General features: G+C 43.9%; 1 protein-coding gene across 1 annotated transcript in view; it reads left to right on the top strand.

Moving 5' to 3' along the window:
- MYT1 (myelin transcription factor 1) overlaps positions 1-19,467 on the top strand; it is a 196,453-nt gene that overhangs the window by 24,824 nt on the left and 152,162 nt on the right. Inside the window, exon 2 of the mRNA XM_058176713.1 lies at positions 12,737-12,837. Within this exon, the coding sequence (XP_058032696.1) occupies positions 12,737-12,837 (101 nt within the window). The remainder of the gene's footprint in view (positions 1-12,736; positions 12,838-19,467) is intronic.

Below are 19,467 nucleotides of genomic sequence, written 5' to 3'. Positions count from 1 at the left end.
TACAAGGCTCCCTGTTTAGGAAATATGGTAAAGAGAGAGGATGGGGGAGGGAGGGAGGGAGAAGGGAAAAATGAGGTGTAGGTGGAGCTATGGATTTAATAGAGATTTAATACAGAGAAACAAACAAGAGCTCCTTTCAAAGAAGGTGGTCAGAAAGACTCCCTGCTAGAAAATGTTTGTGACTTTTTTTGATGATTTCTATCAAAAAACAAACAAAAAAAAAACCCTCATTGGGGAAGTTGCATTCACTTAACAACCGCCATAAAAATGCTTATAAAATTGGCTCCATCTTGACTTCCAGCCACAAAGACTTACGAAAGGAATACTGCCCCAACCATGGTCATAAATGGAAGGCTGCTTGTAAATCCATCCGTCCGTCCGTCCGTCTGTCCATCAACACTGTTCTCCTTCTGCTTGCAATCCTACCTCTAGTCCTTGGCATACAACCATTCATTTAGCGACCATTCAAAGTTACAATGGCACTTGAAAAAGTGAGTTATGACTGGTCTTCACACTTATGACCATCACAGCATCCCCATGTCACCTGATCAAAATTTGGGCACTCAGCAACGAGAGAGAGAGGGAGGAGAGAGGGAGAGAGAGAGAGGGAGAGGGAGAGAGAAAGGGAGGGAGAGAGACAGAGAGAGAGAGGGAGGGAGAGAGGGAAAGAGAGACAAAGGGAGAGGGAGGAGAGGGAGATGGGGGAGAGAGACAGAGGGAGAGAGACAGAGAGAGAGGGAGGAGGAGAGAGAGAGAGAGGGAGATGGGGAGAGAGACAGAGGAGAGAGACAGAGGGAGAGAGGGAGAGAGGGAGAAACAGAGGAGAGAGAGGGGCAGAGGGAGACAGAAGGGGAGAGAGACAGAGGAGAGAGAGAGGAGACAGAGAGGGAGAGAGGAGAGAGAGGGAGAAGGAGAGAGAGAGAGACAGAGAGAGAGGGAAAGGGAGAGAGAGACAGAGAGACAAAGGGAAAGAGAGGGAGAAGGAGAGAGGGGGGAGAGAGACAGAGAGGGCGGGGGAGAGAGAGAAAAGTATGCAGACTGTCTCATGAAAAGATGGTGGAGAATCTGCCACTGATTCCCTGTGACACTGGCGATATTCAGCAAGGCTGAGAGGCACTTTGTATTAAAAGACAAAACGATAGTTCTGGGAAGGCAGGTGGGCCATCTTGCACCTGTTCAGCAATGCCTTAACCTACATTCACTCATTTATTTATTTATTTTTCTCCTGGCATCTGCAGCTGCCCAAGCAACCATCCCAGGATAAGAGGCCTTTGCTTGAAGGAGCTGCTGGCAGGTGTTATCAGTTCAAGTCCAAAGCATCCTTTTTTTCTTTTTTTTCTTTTTTTGCTTTGAAACCAAAAATTTGCACCCCACAGTCCCTTCACTGATAAATCACTGCAAAAAAAAAAAAAAAAGGCAACCGGCTAGAAATTCTCCTGCGCCATCCAAATGAACACTGGTGTAGAAAAAAAGAGAGTAATTTAAATATTTCTAGCCAGAGAGGTTATTTGCTGCCTACAAATGTATTGGTAATTAGCTGCCAAAAAAAGCCAACACAGTCCTAGATTGCATTAATAGAGGGACAGAATCACGTCAAGTGGTAGTACTCTTTTATAATGCATGGGTTATTGCATCCAGTTTTGGTCACCACACTATAATAAAGATGTTGAAAGAGAATATAAAGAGTGCAGAGAAGAGCAAGAAAGATGATTAGGGGACTGGAGGCTAAAAAATATAAAGAACTGTTGGAGGAATTGGGTAGGTCTAGTTCAGAGGTTGTTGTTGTTGTTAGTTGCGAAGTCGTGTCCGACCCATTGCGACCCCATGGACAACATTCCTCCAAGCCTTCCTGTCCTCTGCCATCCTCTGGAGTCCATTTAAGCTCACGCCGACTGCTTCACTGACTCCATCCAGCCACCTCATTCTCTGTCGTCCCCTTCTTCTTTTGCCCTCAATCTTTCCCAGCATTAGGCTCTTCTCCAGTGAGTAGTCAACCTTTTTATATCTACCTCCCACTTTTGTATCTCTGTTAGTAGTAAAATTTTCTAACCGCCCACCAGTTCCACAGTAATGCGCTGTGTGTCGTTGTCTGCGCATGCTTCTCGCGCATCGTGGATTGGGTTTGGGGGGGGTCGGCTACCAGCTCTGCTTGTCTGTTACAGCTGGGTGGTGTGGGGGGAGATGCACGAGCTATTCTGGGACGAGGTTCTGTTTGCGGTCGCACTATAGCGCCATTTAGTTTCACTTACGTAACGTGAACTAAACTTATGCGCGGGCAATACAAATAGTATATTTTCAGAAATTTAAATTGTCACGGGGAATTTTATGAAAACCTAATGAAAATGTTTTTAAATAATGCTATGAATTTTTTTTTAAAAGTCAATTAAATAAAAAAAAAGGAAAGTGCTTCAGTATCGGACAAAACCCCTACTGCCCGCCATGAAAGCTGGAACACCCACTAGTGGGCGGTAGGGACCAGGTTGACTACCACTGGTCTAGTTTGATGAAAAGAAGGACTGGGGATGACATGATAGCAGTCTTCCAATATCTGAGGGGCTGCCACAAAGAAGAGGGAGTCAAGCTCTTCTCCTACCCCCTGAGGGTAGAACAAGAGGAAGCAATGGGTGGAAACTAATCAAGGAGAGAAGCAACTTGAAACTAAGGAGGAATTTCCTGACAATGAGAACAATTAATCAGTGGAACAACTTGCCTCCAGAAGTTGTAGGTGCTCCAACACTGGAAGTTTTCAAGAAGAGACTGGACAGCCATTTGTCTGAAATGGTGTAGGGTTTCCTGCCTAAGCAGGGGGTTGGACTAGAAGACCTCCAAGGTCCCTTCCAAATCCATTATTCTGTCATTCTGCCCTGCAGCTAGGAAGAAGATAACATAGAATCGTAGGGCTGGAAGGGACCTCGGAGGTCTTCTAGTCCAACCCCCCCTGCTCAAGGCATGAGACTTTCTACCATTTCAGTCAAAGGGGGAGGGGACACATGTTTTCCTGTAAAATTTCCTAATTTCTTGCTTTCCGTCCAACTTTTCAAGGGCTGCAGGCTGCACAAAATAGGCTTAGGAATCAATCATCAATAGGAATCTATCTAGCTTCCTATTATATATTATATAGATGGGGAACTCATCAAATTTGCAGATGACACCAAGCTGGCAGGAATAGCCAACACTCCAGAAGATAGGCTCAAGTTACAGAAAGATCTTGACAGACTTGAACATTGGGCGCTATCTAACAAAATGAAATTCAACAGTGAAAAAAGTAAGGTTCTACATTTAGGCAAAAAAAACAAAATGCACAGGTACCGTATATGTGGTACCTTGCTCAATAGTAGTACCTGTGAGAGGGATCTTGGAGTCCTAGTGGATAACCATTTAGATATGAGCCAGCAGTGTGCAGCAGCTGCTAAAAAAGCCAACACAGTTCTGGGCTGCATAAACAGAGGGATAGAATCAAGATCACGTGAAGTGTTAATACCACTTTATAATGCCTTGGTAAGGCCACACTTGGAATATTGCATCCAGTTTTGGTCACCACGATGTAAAAAAGATGTTGAGACTCTAGAAAGAGTGCAGAGAAGAGCAACAAAGATGATTAGGGGACTGGAGGCTAAAACATATGAAGAACGGTTGCAGGAACTGGGTATGTCTAGTTTAATGAAAAGAAGGACTAGGGGAGACATGATAGCAGTCTTCCAATATCTCAGGGGTTGCCACAAAGAAGAGGGAGTCGGGCTGTTCTTCAAAGCACCTGAGGGTAGAACAAGAAGCAATGGGTGGAAACTGATCAAGGAAAGAAGCAACTTAGAACTAAGGAGAAATTTCCTGACAGTTAGAACAATTAATAAGTGGAACGACTTGCCTGCAGAAGTTGTGAATGCTCCAACAATGGAAATTTTTAAGAAAATGTTGGATAACCATCTGATTGAGATGGTGAAGGGTTTCCTGCCTGGGCAGGGGGTTGGACTAGAAGGCCTCCAAGGTCCCTTCCAACTCTGTTGTTATATTATATTATATATTATATAGGTGATATTTCCTGATTTTTTTTTCTTCTAGAATTTTTAGAGGGCGTTTCAGTGGCTTTTTGTTTGTTTGTTAAGTCAACCTTTTCTTCACTTTTGTGTGTGTGTGTCTTTCAGCAGGAGATCACGACACTGATTTTCTGCAGACTGCCTGCTTCTTAATATCTGGGTGGAAACTCATTTATGAAAACTCATTTATTCCCAGAGATCAGCGAGTCTCTGAAGTATGGTATGATCAACAGAAAAAAAAAAGGGCATATATTAATGCATTGAATTATAGTACCATACCTTCTAAATTGGGGAAATTGCTTTGCAAATGTTGCAAATTATTATATATTCATAGAAATCTGTCTCGCTATGCAGGCGGCTGTGGGATGCAAAGGTACTTTTTTTTAAAAAAAAATATCAAGCCATGATGTAAACAGAACAAACAGAAATTTACAATTTGCAAAGTGTCTTCGGTATTAATGGAGTTATAAAACAGGTATTCTTCCAAGTTTTGACTGTAATTGAGCCTGGAATTACAGTTGTAAATCAGTGAGGTTGTTAATCGGTCACTTCAGGAATTTATAATATAATATTATAGTGAAGAGAACAATAGGACAGGAACAGTAGACACTTTTGTGCTCTTATGCACGCCCCTTATAGTCCTCTTAGGAATGGGGTGAGGTCAATAGTAGACAGTTTTTGGTTGAAGCTTTTGGGAGTTTGAGAAGAGACCACAGAGTCAGGTAGTGAATTCCAAGCATTAACAACTCTGTTACAAAAGTCATATTTTCTGCAATCAAGTCTGAAGCGATTGACATTAAGTTTGAATCTATTGTTTGCTCTTGTATTGTTGCAATTGAAGCTGAAGTAGTCTTTTACAGGAAGGATATTACAATAGATGATTCTGTGTGTTAAACACAGATTATGTCGGAGTCGGCGGAGCTCTAAGTTTTCTAAACCCAGAATTTCAAGCCTGGTGGTATAAGGTATTTTGTTGATTTCGGAGGAGCGAAGAATTTACCTCTCTCCCCCACCCATCAGTTGTTAAGCAAAGACAGAGGTCATTAAGCAAATCTACTTTATGTAATTGGTGTATTTTTTTATGAAAATCAGACATAAACTTCAGAAACTGGCAAACAAACAAAAAAACAACTTAGAAAATTGTGGTTATGTGACTTCTGGATTATAAATAACCATAAAGGTGAGCTGGTTGTACCCAAAATATAATCATTTGATATATGTGCAGCCAACAAAAATTCAAAATTGGGTTTTGAAGGCAATTTTGGGTGGGGGCGGGTTGTCCGTCATAACTTCAAACGGTCACTAAGTGACTTGTCCTTAAGCAAGGACTACCAATAGTAGAGTCCACATGAAGAAGAAAAGAATTGAAAGGAATAGCAGCAAGTCTCCTCAATTAGCACTAGGCAACTCATTTACCATTTTTATTTCTCATAATTCCCCATTGCCACACTATCCCTGGGGCATGCTGGGAAATTAGGGTGTCATATGTCTCTGAGGTAAATCGGCAGCTTAGCAAGCATGTTGTGTACCACGCATGGCCTTCATCTCCTTCTTCCTACATTATGATAGATGATTGTTGTTGTTGATTCAATGGCTGAATTTAAACAATGTGCTAAACTACAACCAGGCCTACAGTGTAGATCAGGGGTCTCCAAACATGGCAGTTTTAAGATTTGTGGACTTCCATTCCCAGAATTCTAGGCTTGAAGTGCACAAGTCTTAAAACTGGCTTGGGAATTCTGGGAATGGAAGTCCACAAATCTTAAACTGGCTGGGGGATTCTGGGAGTTGAAGTCCACACGTCTTAAAACTGGCTGGGGAATTCTGGGAATTGAAGTCCATAAATCTTAAACTGGCTGGGGGATTCTGGGAGTTGAAGTCCACAAGTCTTAATATTGGCTGGGGAATTCTGGGATTTGAATTCCACAAGTCTTAAAACTGGCTGGGGAATTCTGGGAGTTGAAGTCCACAAGTCTTAAAACTAGCTGGGGAATTCTGGGAGTTGAAGTCCACAAGTCTTAAAACTGGCTTTGGGAATCAGCACTAGGCAACTGCTTTCACCATTTCGATTTTCTATAATTCCCCAATGTCATACTACACCTGGGGTATGCTGGGAAATTAGGGCATCAATATATCTCTGAGGTAAATCAGCCGCTTAGCAAGTAGTTGAAGTCCACAAGTCTTAAAACTGGCTGGGGAATTCTGGGAATTGAAGTCCACAAGTCTTAAAACTGGCTGGGGAATTCTGGGAGTTGAAGTCCACAAGTCTTAAAACTGGCTGGGGAATTCTGGGAATTGAAGTCCACAATTCTTAAAACTGGCTGGGGAATTCTGGGAGTTGAAGTCCACAAGTCTTACATTTGACAAATTTGGAGACTCCTGATGTAGATTATAGGCCAGCGTTATTCAAACCTGGCAATTTTAAATTGGGCAGACTTCAAACCCCAGAATTCCTTCAGCAGCATGGAATTCTGGGAGTTGAAGTGCACACATCTTAAGAATGCCAAGTTGAAATGTAGGCTATGAAGTACAACAGGTGCCTGAGCATCAAGCACCAAATATTCCTCATCTGCTGGCAAACGGCAAAAGTTTATTTTGCCAGGAACCTTCCCTGAGTCGCTTTTGGTTTGTTGTTGCTTTTACAAGTCATTTTGCTTAATGCCTTTTTTTGGGGGGGGGGGTCTTTCCACCTCGAAAAGCCTCCAGGCTCAAATTGGCTGCAATTTGCAGTTTCTTCATTCCACTGGGCCATTATTGCTAACGAATGCAGCAAATCGGGTGTGAATCAGCCCATTATGGTTTCTGCAACAAACTATGGTTAAATGAACCAAGGCATAATATGATCTGTGAACAAGGCCCACCAAACCCGGCTCTTTTCTGTTCCCCCCTCCCCCAGCAGCTAACCTGGGAAGAGGACTAGGGAAAGTTGAGGTTTCGGGCAGAGACCTTGCAGATACTTTCAGCCAATCACAAGCTTTCAATTCAAGCAAACTCATGGGATTGGTGGTGGGATTGTAGAATTGAAGAGAGACTTCAAAGGGAAACTCCTTTCTCAGTGCAGGTGAGGTATACCTACCCAGGTATAGATCTCCTGCTGGAACAGGAGGTTAGACTAGAACACTTGCAAGGTTCCTTTCAGTAGAATTGAATTGATGCAGTGCAGTGCAATGCAATGCAATGTTTTATTTTATTTATTTATTTATTTATTTTATTTGCATTTATATCCCGCCGTTCTCCGAAGACTCAGGGAGGCTTACACTGTGTTAAGCAATAGTCTTCATCCTATTTGTATATTTATATACAAAGTCAACTTATTGCCCCCCCAACAATCTGGGTCCTCATTTTACCTACCTTATAAAGGATGGAAGGCTGAGTCAACCTTGGGCCTGGTGGGACTTGAACCTGCAGTAATTGCAAGCAGCTGTGTTAATAACAGACTGTCTTAGCAGTCTGAGCCAACAGAGGCCAAGTGTGATCAGGCACACAAGGAATTTGTCTCTGGTACAAAAACATTCTGTGTACATGCAAAGCAACAGAATAACAATAATTATAATCCCAGCAAAAGGTGGAATATAGAAAATAATAAGGATACTAATAATTATTATTTTCTATATTCCAACCCTGACTGCTCTTTAGAAGGCCAGATCCTGAAGATGAAACTGAAATACTTTGGCCACCTAATGAGAAAGAAGGACTCACTGTAGAAGAGCCTAATGCTGGGAAAGATTGAGGGCAAAAGAAGAAAGGGACGACAGAGAACGAGGTGGCTGGATGGAGTCACTGAAGCAGTCGGCGTGAGCTTAAATGAACTCCAGAGGATGGCAGAGGACAGGAAGGCCTGGAGGAATGTTGTCCATGGGGTCACAATGGGTCGGACATGACTTCGCAACTAACAACAACAACAATTATTATTATTATATTATTAGTAGTAATAGTAATAGTAATAGTAATAGTAATAGTAATAGTAATAGGAGGAGGAAGAAGAAGAAGAAGAAGAAGAAGAAGAAGAAGAAGAAGAAGAAGAAGAAGAAGAAGAAGAAGAAGAAGAAGAAGAAGAAGAAGAAGAAGAAGAAGAAGAAGAAGAAGATACAGACTGAATTTTGGAACACAATACCCCAGATATCACGATTGTGGAAAAGAAAAAAGTGTGGATAGTCGACATTGCTATACCTGGTGACAGCAGAATCGATGAGAAACAACTTGAAAAAGTCACCAGATATCAAGATTTGAGAATCGAATTGCAGAGACTCTGGCATAAACCAGTGCAGGTGGTTCCAAGGGTACTTGGCACACTGGGAGCTGTGCCTAAAGACCTAGGCAAGCACTTAAAAGCAATTGGCGCTGACAAGATCACCATTGGTCAGCTGCAGAAGGCCACCTTACTGAGATCTGCTCGCATAATTCGCCGATACATCACGCAGTCCTAAACGCTTGGGAAGTGTTCGACTAGTGATCTGTGATACGAAATCCAGCATAGTTATCTCGTTTGCTGTGTATACTATCATTTTGTGTAAATAAAATAATAATAATACCACATTGACACTACATGGGGTAATAGACATTAGGCAACACGGAGAGAATTAAGTGCTCAGAATAATTATTCAGAGTAATAGTTGGAAGGGACCTTGGAGGTCTTCTAGTCCAACCCCCTGCCCAGGCAGGAAACTCTACACCATTTCAGACAAATGGCTATCCAGCATTTTCTTAAAAATTTCCAGTGTTGGAGCATTCACAACTTCTGCAGGCAAGTTGTTCCACTTATTGATTGTTCTAACTGTCAGGAAATTTCTCCTTAGTTCTAAGTTGCTTCTCTCCTTGATTAGTTTCCACCCATTGCTTCTTGTCCTGCCCTCAGGTGCTTTGGAGAATAGCTTGACTCCCTCTTCTTTGGGGCAGCCCCTGAGGATTGGAAGACTGCTATCCTGTCTAGTGGGACAGCTTGCCACCAGAAGTTGTAGGTGCTCCAACACTGGAGGTTTTTAAGAAGAGACTGGGCAGCCACTTGTTTGAAATGGTATAGGGCTTGAGCAGGGGTCAGCAACCTGGGCTCTGGAGCCGCATGTGGCTCTGGAGCCCCTCTGCTGTGGCTCCCTGTCACTCAAAATACGCGTCACAACCGCCAATGTGTGAAACCCGCAATTTATTGAGCTTTTCAACCCCCGGTAGGCCAACCATGGATAAATCCAAGAAAAGAAAAGTTTCAGAAAAAAACAGAACATTTAATTCAACTACATATGCTAGTTTTGTGACCCCTCAAGAAATAGTCAGGCACGGGAAGGGTTTTGTGGCTCCCGGTGTTTTCTTTTCTGTGGGAAATGGGTCCAAATGGCTCTTTTTTTTTATTTGCATTTATATCCCGCCCTTCTCTGAAGACTCTGGGTGGCTTATACTATGTTAGCAATCGTCTTCATCCTATTTGTATATTTATATACAAAGTCAACTTATTGCCCCCAACAATCTGGGTCCTCATTTTACCTACCTTATAAAGGATGGAAGGCTGAGTCAACCTTGGGCCTGGTGGGACTAGAACCTGCAGTAATTGCAGGCAGCTGCAATTTGGGGTCCTCATTTTACTGAACTCGGAAGGATGGAAGGCGGAGTCAACCTTGAGCCTGGTGAGATTCGAACTGCCGGATTGCAGGCAGCCGGCAGGCAGCAGAAGTAGCCTGCAATACTGCACACTGCGCCACCGATGTCAAGCTAGGTCAAAAAAGTCAAGATGGCAGGAACCCCCGTTTTACATATGTCCTGTAATAAAGTAGGGGTCACATGGTCACACCAATCATCTTGACTTCTCGCAGCTGCCCTTCCTTGAACAGAAAAACCAGCAAGTCGATGCGTTCGAAAATATGCAGACGAGGCGGAAAGTTTACAAATTGTTTTTTAAGCTGACAAGGCCGTTTTCTTTCAAGGGTACCCACGGCCTCACGAGGGTCCGTGAATCAGCATTTTGTTGAAACGTAATATGTCTCTTTAGAATCCACCGGTTTTTGTTAGCTTATAAACGATTTCATATCTGGAGTTTCTTTTCTTTCTTTCTTTTTAAAATTTGATTATATAAAATACAAAGAAGAGAAGAAAATAGGAAATTAAGGGAGGGAAAGGGAGCGGGGGGGAAAAGGGGGTGTGAGATACAAGGGGAAATTTAAACTGTGATTCAGTCAACGAACGCAGCAAAAAAAGTTGTAAAATGGGGCAAATTTCACTTAACAAATTTCTTACTGAGCAACATAAATTTTGGGCTCCGTTGCGGTCGTAAATTGAGGACTATCAGTATTTGAAGATTGCTATCATATAACCCTTGGACCAAAATATCTGAGGAATGGTTTCATTCTAAGTTCATTAATCAATCAGGATAGAACTACCTTGGAGATCTTCTAGTCTTCTAGGTCTTCTCCCCGAAGCTCACGAAGCCCTACAAGTGGCTGTCCAATTTCATAAAAACCTCCAGGGCTGGAGCACCCACAACTTCCGGTGGCAAGCTGTTCCACTGGTTAATTGTGCTCACTATTAGGAAGCTTCTCCTTAATTCCAGGTTGCTTCTCTCTTTGATTAGTTTCCAGCCATTTTTGATTCTCCTGCCTTCAGGTGCTTTGGAGCAGTAGTGAAATTCAATTTTTTTTAGTACCGGTTCTGTGGGCATGGCTTGGTGGGCATGGCAGGGGAAGGATACTGCAAAATCTTCATTCCCACCCCACTCCAGGGGAAGGATACTGCAAAATCCCCATTCCCACCCCACTCTGGGGCTAGCCAGAGGTGGGATTTGCCAGTTCTCCAAACTACTCAAAATTGCCACTACCGGTTCTCCAGAACCTGTCAGAACCTGCTTGATTTCACCCCTTGCTTTGGAAGATAGCTTGACTCCCTCTACTTTATGGCAACCCCTGAGATACTGGAAGACTGCTATCATGTCTCCCCTAGTCTTCCTTTTCATCAAACTAGACAGACCCAGTTCCTGCAATCGTTCTTTGTATGTTTCAGCCCCCAGGCCCCTAATCATCTTCGTTGCTCTTCTCTGCACTCTTTCTAGAGTCTCAACATCTTTTTTACATCGTGGCGCCCAAAACTGGGTGCACGATTCCAGGTGTGGCTTTCTTACTAAGATTTTATAAAGCGGAACTAATACCTCTGTATAAAACCTTAGTAGGACCACAGCTGGAATACTGCATCCCATATTTTTTTTTGTCACCACATTACGAAAAAATAGTGAAGTAGGGAAGGCATGCTGTATATCTCATTGAACAAGGAATTTGAACTGGTGGGATCTAGGAGCAGGGCAGTGGTGGGTTTCAAATTTTTTTACTACCGGTTCTGTGGATGTGGCTTGGTGGCCGTGGCAGAGGAAGGATACTGTAAAATCTCCATTCCCACCCCACTCCAGGGGAAGGTTACTGCAGAATCTCCATTTCCTCCCGATCAGCTGGGACTTGGGAGGCAGAGAATAGATGGGGGAAGGGCCAGTCAGAATTTTTACTATCGGTTCTCCAAACTACTCAAAATTTCCGCTACCGGTTCTCCAGAACTGGTCAGAACCTGCTGAAACCCACCTCTGGAGCAGGGCCTTCTCAGCTTCCACTCCCCTACCCTATGGAAAATCTTACTCCCTCCCCCCAGGCGAGGTGAGATACCCCCCCTCTTCTAACTTACTGGATGAGTCTTAAGACCTGCCTTTGCTAATTATCATGGGGGTCTCAAAGTCCGACTTCAGCCCTAGCGATAGCTGGTCGCCTGAAAACACTCTTGCTGCCTTAACTTCCTAGCTTTTGAATTTTAACCTGATTTATGTCATCTTCTAAGTTGTGTTTAACTCTCGTTTTTAAGCTATGTTGTTATCCATGTATTTATATGGTTGTATTGTACAGCTGTAAACTGCCTAGACCTAGAGCAGTGGTGAAATGTAAAATTTGTTACTACCGGTACTGTAGGCGTGGCTTTGGGGGGGAATAATGTGACTGGGTGGGTGTGGCCAACTTTTTTTTTACTTTTAAAAGCATTTTTTCTACCATTTTTTTAAAAGCATTTTTTTTTTTGCCTTTAAAAGAAAAAAAAAGCTTCTGACAATCAGGCAACTCAGCTGGGATCGTCAGAGCCTTTTAAAAGCATTTTTTATAACCTCTTCAGCTGTGGAAAGGAAATTGGATATACGTTTATGTCTAACTATATATGTAAATAAAATAATCAGAATAATATAATATATTATAGTGACATATATATGATATATTAGAAATATATGTATAAAAGATACACTAGGATAAGAGAGAGAAAATGTATAAGTATTGATTATCGGGGCGAAACTATTGAAAAGAAGAAAATGTTAATATTTCTTTTTGTTTTTTTAAAAAAACTGTTTAATAAAAATTATTTGAAAAAAAAAAGGTCTGCAAGAAAACAACCAACTTCAGAGAGCACTAAGGGCCCCCCAGTCCTTCTCCTCCTCCTCCTTCTACTTTAGCACTGATGATGTTACCTAGTTGGGTAATGAAAAGTCTGTAAGAAAACAACCAAGCTCAGAGAGTACAAAGAACCTCACACTCCTCTTCCTCTCCCTCCTCCCCTACCCCACTCTGCCTTCTAGCACTGATGATGTTATCTAGTTGGGTAGTCAGATGTCTGCAACTCAAAGAGGACCAAGGTCCTCATAGTTCAACCGTGAGCTGCAAATATTCTTTGCTAATGCCATGCACTTTCTCTTCTCTCCTTAGAAAATGAATTCCGAGGCAAGCTGCTGAGTCAAAGGTGGACCCGCGGGGAGAAAATCAACAGTTGTGAGTCAGCCCCAAATCTCCACAAGAGACACATCAAGGTGAGAAAGCCATTCCCCAAAAAACCCAAGTTGTGGAAACGACGCCACAGTGCATTTCCTTGTGTCGGGATGCTAGGCCCACGTTTTGATGGGTTAACTTGAAGATCTCTTGCCCTTCAGCTAACTTCCAAAGTTGATGGAGGGACTCCATAAACCCTCTGGCTAAGGGAGACTTTGGGGGGGGTCCTTGGGGGTGGGGGGTCTCTGAGCTTGGCGATTTTCTTACAGACGTTTCATTACCCAGCTAGGTAACATCATCAGGGCTGGAAGAGAGTAGGGTTTGTGCTCTGTTTATGTACAAGTGGCTCGCCCTGTCAGTGTTGCTGGAAGTCTTCTTGGCGGGTTCCTTGATTAGGCTATGGTTTATTGTTTGTCTGAGTTGGTAGTTCCTTGATTGTCCCCCTCAACACTGAAAGGCCACTTGTATATAAACAGAGAGCAAACCCCACTCCCTTCTAGCACTGATGATGTTACCTAGCTGGGTGATGAAATATCTGCAAGAAAACAACCAGCACCAAGAACCCCATGGTCCTCCTCCTTCTCCCCTTCCCCCCCTCCTCCTCCTCCTGCCCCCCTTTTCAAATTCCACTCTGTTGTGTCTGCACCCCCCCCCCGAGCCGGGCCTCCTGCCAGAAAGTGACTTGGAAAGTGAGGGGGAAGGGCCATCAGGACTTACCTCAGGAGCATCGGCTTCCCTGGCTCAGCTCCAGGAGCCAGAGGCAGGCCAGGTGGAAGAGATAATGAGGCCTCCGTCCCCTGACTCTTTCCTCCCCCAGGCCACACCTCCAGACCCAGCTGATGGCAGTCAGGCCTGGCTGGACCCTAGGTTTCGTAGGCAGGAGAGGCGGGAACAACAGAAGCGGGGGTGGGGCAGGCCTAGGAAGTGCTGAGTAATGGAGCCACACCCCACAGAATATAAAGGCAGCAAGAGCTGCTGTGCCTCTTCGTAGTAGGCAAATTAACTACTTAACTAAGATCTGAAGTACTATTTGTTCCTGGGTGACTCATCGGCATCGAGGGAGATAACAGAGACACTTGGAAGGCGCTCGCTAGTTTGCTGCCAGAGCTGATAGTTGCTGGCTAATTAAGCCATCGCTCAAACGGAGTCGAGGGGGGACAGAACACACTCCCTGTTAGCACTGATGATGTTACCTGGTTTGGCAATGAAATGTTTGTAAAAAAGCAATCAAGTTCAGAGAGCACCAAGGATTTTTCCCCTCCCTCTCCTCCTCCCCCTCCTTTCCACATTCCCTTCTAGTACTGATGATATTACCTATTTGGGTAACGAAACGTCTGCAAGAAAACAACCAAGCTCAGAGAGCACCAAGGACCCCCACAGTCCAACCCTGAGCTTTAAATATTCTCTTCTAAGGTAAACTTCCCATTCTTCTGCCTCCCAAATCTGTTGAGACTACAAGTCCCAGAATTACCTACTCTGCCTCTCCCAGCATGACCGCCTCCCCCCAGTCTATGAGCCAGCAGTGTGCAGCAGCTGCCAAAACAGCCAACATGGTTCTAGGCTGCATCAACAGAGGGATAGAATCAAGATCACGTGAAGTGTTAATACCACTTTATAATGCCTTGGTAAGGCCACACTTGGAATACTGCATCCAGTTTTGGTCGCCACGATGTAAAAAAGATGTTGAGACTCTGGAAAGAGTGCAGAGAAGAGCAACAAAGATGATTAGGGGACTGGAGGCTAAAACATATGAAGAATGGTTGCAGGAACCAGGTATGTCTAGTTTAATGAAAAGAAGGACTAGGGGAGACATGATAGCAGTGTTCCAATATCTCAGGGGCTGCCACAAAGAAGAGGGAGTCGGGCTGTTCTCCAAAGCACCTGAGGGTAGAACAAGAAGCAACGGATGGAAACTAATCAAGGAAAGAAGCAACTTAGAACTAAGGTGGAATTTCCTGACAGTCAGAACAATTAATAAGTGGAATGACTTGCTTGCAGAAGTTGTGAATGCTCCAACACTGGAAGTTTTTAAGAAGATGTTGGATAACCATTTGTCTGAAGTAGTGTAGGGTTTCCTGCCAGAGCAGAGGGTTGGACTAGAAGATCTCCAAGGTCCCTTCCAACTCTGTTATTCTATTCTATTCTAGACCACCACACCGCCTTTCCTTTTTACCATTGGCATCCATTCCGCTCATATTTTTAAAAGCGAATACTTTCCGTTCCCGCGAGAGAGAAGGTCTGATGCTCTGCTGAACTCCGGTGGCTGGAAGTGCAGGATTCAACTTTCCCAGTTCTTTTTTCATTTCATTTATTTATTTTGTCAAACACAACGGTATATATACATATAAGCATGAAATAACCATACGAATTGGATACAATCAAAGGGAACATTAGGACAGGAACGGTAGGCAAGCTGGTGCTCTTATGCATGCCCCTTACAGTCCTCTTAGGAATGGGGTGAGGTCAACAGTAGATAGTTTTTGGTTAAAGCTTTGGGGATTTTGGGAAGAGACCACAGAGTCTGGTAGTGTAATCCAGGCATTAACAACTCTGTTACTGAAGTCATATTTTCTGCAATCAAGATTGGAGCGGTTCACATTAAGCTTAAATCTATTGTGTGCTCGTGTATTGTTGCGATTGAAGCTGAAGTAGTCTTCAACAGGAAGGACATTGTAGCAGATGATTTTATTATACTCAAGGTTCTGGTTACCACCTTTAAAGCGCTCCATGGCTTAGGGCCCGGGTACTTACGGGACCGCCTGCTGTTACCTCATGCCTCCCACCGACCCGTACGCTCACACAGAGAGGGACTTCTCAGGGTGCCGTCCGCCAAACAATGTCGGCTGGCGGCCCCCAGGGGAAGATCCTTCTCTGTGGGGGCTCCTACTCTCTGGAATGAACTTCCCCCCGGTTTACGCCAAATATCTGACCTTCGGACCTTTCGCCGCGAACTGAAAACATAGTTGTTTGTTCGCGCGGGGCTTTCTTAAATTGGGTAGATTTTAAATTTAACTGTTTTTAGTTTTAAATTGGGGTCTTTTAGATTATATATTTTAATTTATCGGCCTAACTGTATAATAAGTTTTTTAATCTATTTTTAATTGTACATTGTTTATTTTTATCTTGGCTGTACACCGCCCTGAGTCCTTCGGGAGAAGGGCGGTCTAGAAATCTAATAAATAAAATAAATAAATAAATAAATAAATAAATAAATAAATAAATAAATAAATAAATAAATAAATAAATAAATAAATAAATAAATAAATAAATACTCAGGTCATGCCGAAGGCGGCAGAGTTCTAAATTTTCCAAACCCAGGATTTCAAGTCTGGTGGCATAAGGTATTTTGTTGTGATCAGAGGAGTGGAGAACTCTTCTTGTAAAATATTTCTGGACACGCTCAGTTGTATTAATGTCCGAAATGAGGTGTGGGTTCCAGACAGGTGAGCTGTATTCGAGCTTCCCCGTTTTTAATTGATTCTGTGCAAACTTGAATTTTTGCACGACTTCCCTTTTGCAACGAGGGAGGGAGTGACCCGTTGGACAGTTTTCCCTCTCGGTGCCATTTGTACCTATCCAGCTCTTTCCTGGTTCAAAAGGAAAAAGTTTTCTCTTTTAGATGAAGGTGATTAAAATAGAAACGGAGGCGATGCGAGGTCCATGAGCCAAGAGAGAATTATCCAGCCTGTTTATAATCGGCCAGCCTGGAGGCTGCTATTGTTTTTAATGAGCTGCTTTTCCATACCTTTAATAGCCTCTTGAAGTATTATGAGCCAGAGATAATGGCTAATCAGTGCTTGTTTCCTTGCCATTAAAAAAAAAAAGAATTAAAAAAAGTTTTCCTCAGCACCAACCTCATTTCGAAGCCAAAATCACAAGGCCGGATGCTGAGGTGATTCCTCACTTTTTTTAGACCAAAGGAGGGTTCTCCAGCAGTACGTTCAGCTCTTTTACCATTTTTTTTGGCACATCATGTTGCTGCGCTTTTACTTCATGGCTCTTTTTTTAAAAAAAAATAAAGCGATTTAAAAAGGGGGCTGTCGTGTCCCACTCCTCCGCTGACGGCCGGGTCAGGGAAATCCGAATCAGGCGTGCCTCTGCAGCTCTGCCCAAAGTCCTAGCAAAGTCCTCAGAGCAGGCAGGAGACCAGAAAGTGACTTCAGCAAGATTAGTTCGACTTTGCCTGACTCAGAGACTGCCAGAAAGCAGATCCTTTATATAGGCCATGGGGTGTGGCTCCATGACTCAGCACTCATTAAGGCCTGCCCCTCCCTTCCTTTTGTTGCCTCCGCCTATCCAGTCTTCTGATGCGAGGGTCACTCCAATCAGCTGTTGTTGGAAGTAAACTTTCCTCAGGCTCACATGCTGTGGAGGAGGGGGAGGGGTCTAGCTGCTCCGTTTGCCTGGGCATGGAGCCAGGGCTGGGGCCGGGGGGGTGCTCCCTCCTCTGCAGCCTGCTTGGGCATGGAGCCAGGACTGGGGCCGGGAGGTGCCCCCTCTTCTTCAGCTTGTCTGGGCATGGAGCCAGGACTGGGGCTGGGAGGCATACATTCCTCCATGTTCGGGAGCAGATAAGAAGGCCCCGGCTGCCGTGAGAGCGGGCAAGACACAACAGGGGCACATAAGTGTGACAGTGAACAAAGTCCTCCTTTGGATGGTTGCATTTGGTGGTTCTAGGAATGGCTGGAAATAGTTGAAAAATGGGAAGCAAAAGATGGATGTTGTAATTTTTTTTGCTTGTATATTACTGCACGGAAAAAAGTTGGAGGCCTTCCTTCTTTCCTATTCTTCTTTCCTCTCCTCTTTCCTCTCCTCTCCCCTTCTCTTCCTTTTCCTCACATTTCTTCTTCCTTCCTTCCTTTCCTCCCCCTTTCCTCCTTCCTTCCTTCCCCCCCCCCCCCCCCTCTCCTTTCCCCTCCCCTCTCCTTTCTCCTCCCCTCTTCCCCTTCCTTCCTTCCTTCCTTCCTTCCTTCCTATTTCTTCTGTCCTCTCCTCTTTCATCTCCTCTCCCCTTCACTTCCCTTCTTTCATATTTCTTCTTCCTTCCTTCTCTCCCCTTTCCTCCTTCCTTCCCTCCTCTCTTCCCCTCCCTCTTCCCTTCCTTCCTTCCTTCCTATCTCTTCTCTCCTCTCCTCTTTCATCTCCTCTCCCTTCTCTTCCCTTCTCTCACATTTATTCTCCTTCCTTCCCTCCCCTTTCCTGCTTCCTTCCTTCCTTCCCTCCCTCTCTTCCCGTCCCCAATCCTTTCCCTCCCCTCTTCCCCTTCCTCCTTCCTTCCTTCCTATTCTCCTCTCCTTTTTCCTCCTCTCTCCCCTCCTCTCCTCTCCTCTTCCTTCCCATCTCTTCTCCTTCCTTCCCTCCCTCTTTCCTCCTTTCTTCCCTCCTTCCTTCTTTCCCCCTCTTCTCTTCTTTCACCTCCCTTCTTCCCCTTCCTTCTTCCTTCCTTCCTTCCTTCTCTTTCTCTTTACATCCCTACCTGCCTTTTTCTTAGCTCTCTCTTGTGTTTCTTTTTGTATTTCTCTCTTATAATAAATGTTACTAAAATTCTTGGGAAAATAATGCAAAGGTCTGCAGCAGCCATTTCAGAATGTGTTACATTCTGAATTTTATGATCAGTTTACAAGAGTGCCCATGTTATTATTTTTTAAAAAAAACAAACTCCCAGATAAGGAGAGCTAGTTGGATCAGAATAAACAACAAAAATAGAAAGTATTTCTATTTCCAGGAATGAGGCTGCTTGCCATTTAATAAATAAGAACGTTTTCCAAGAAAATTTTATTTGGCGCAGGAGAGATCCTGCCTGAAACCAGATTCAATTTCCAGTTTAAACATTCCTGCTTGGAAAGCCATTACTTAGCGACCCAAGGAAGTGACTTTTTGCTTCCAATTCCTTTCCTGTTAAAAAATAAATAAACGAGAACAAAGAGGCCACTGCATACCAGGAAAGCCACAAATTCTGGATTGCGGGGGGGGGGGGAACCCAAAAAACCCAAAACCCTGAATTAAAACTATCCCTTCTTAAGAAAGAGGCATGTGGGAAGACCAGGTGAAGAAAAAAAAATATTTGAGGGTTCTTTGCAGGCACTCCGTGAATGAGCCTTCATTCTTGCAAAGCCTCAATGGAACTTTTTTTAACGGGAAGGAAGAAGTTTGCCAAAGGAAAAAGTGGAGGTTTGTTGTTTGCAGACAGGAAGGCCTTAAAAAAAAGAAGAAGAAGAAGAAGAAGAGAGGGAGAGAGATCCAGCTGCAACTTTCTGAAAAGGAAGGGAAAGCAATAGCGGAACTGTCAAAAGTTCAGGCTGGATTCTCTTGCCAGGCGAGAAGTGAGGGCTTTTGTGCAGACATCGGTCCGCCCTTAGCGGGGTCGACGCAAACACGGCGCCCTGTGTGTCCCCCAGGAACAAGGCATCGACTTGTGGGGTGAAACAAAGTTAGTCGGAGACAGCTGGGCCAGTTGGCATCTGAGGTCCTGCTGCCAGAGGCTCAGCCAACTGAAAAGAAAATTTTTTCTCCTGGCTTTGAGTCCCTGAAAGCGCCATCCTGTCCCTTGCAAGGATGGTGAAGAAGGAACTTCTTGGAGGATGTTTTATTTATTCTTTTATTTATTATTAATAATAATAATGTTGCTCTTCTCTGCTGAGACTCTAGAAAGAGTGCAGAGAAGAGCAACA

The sequence above is a fragment of the Ahaetulla prasina genome, chromosome 3 (genome assembly GCF_028640845.1).
Source record: "Ahaetulla prasina isolate Xishuangbanna chromosome 3, ASM2864084v1, whole genome shotgun sequence".
Lineage (NCBI taxonomy): Eukaryota > Metazoa > Chordata > Lepidosauria > Squamata > Colubridae > Ahaetulla > Ahaetulla prasina.
This window is presented reverse-complemented; position numbering and strand designations above follow the sequence as displayed.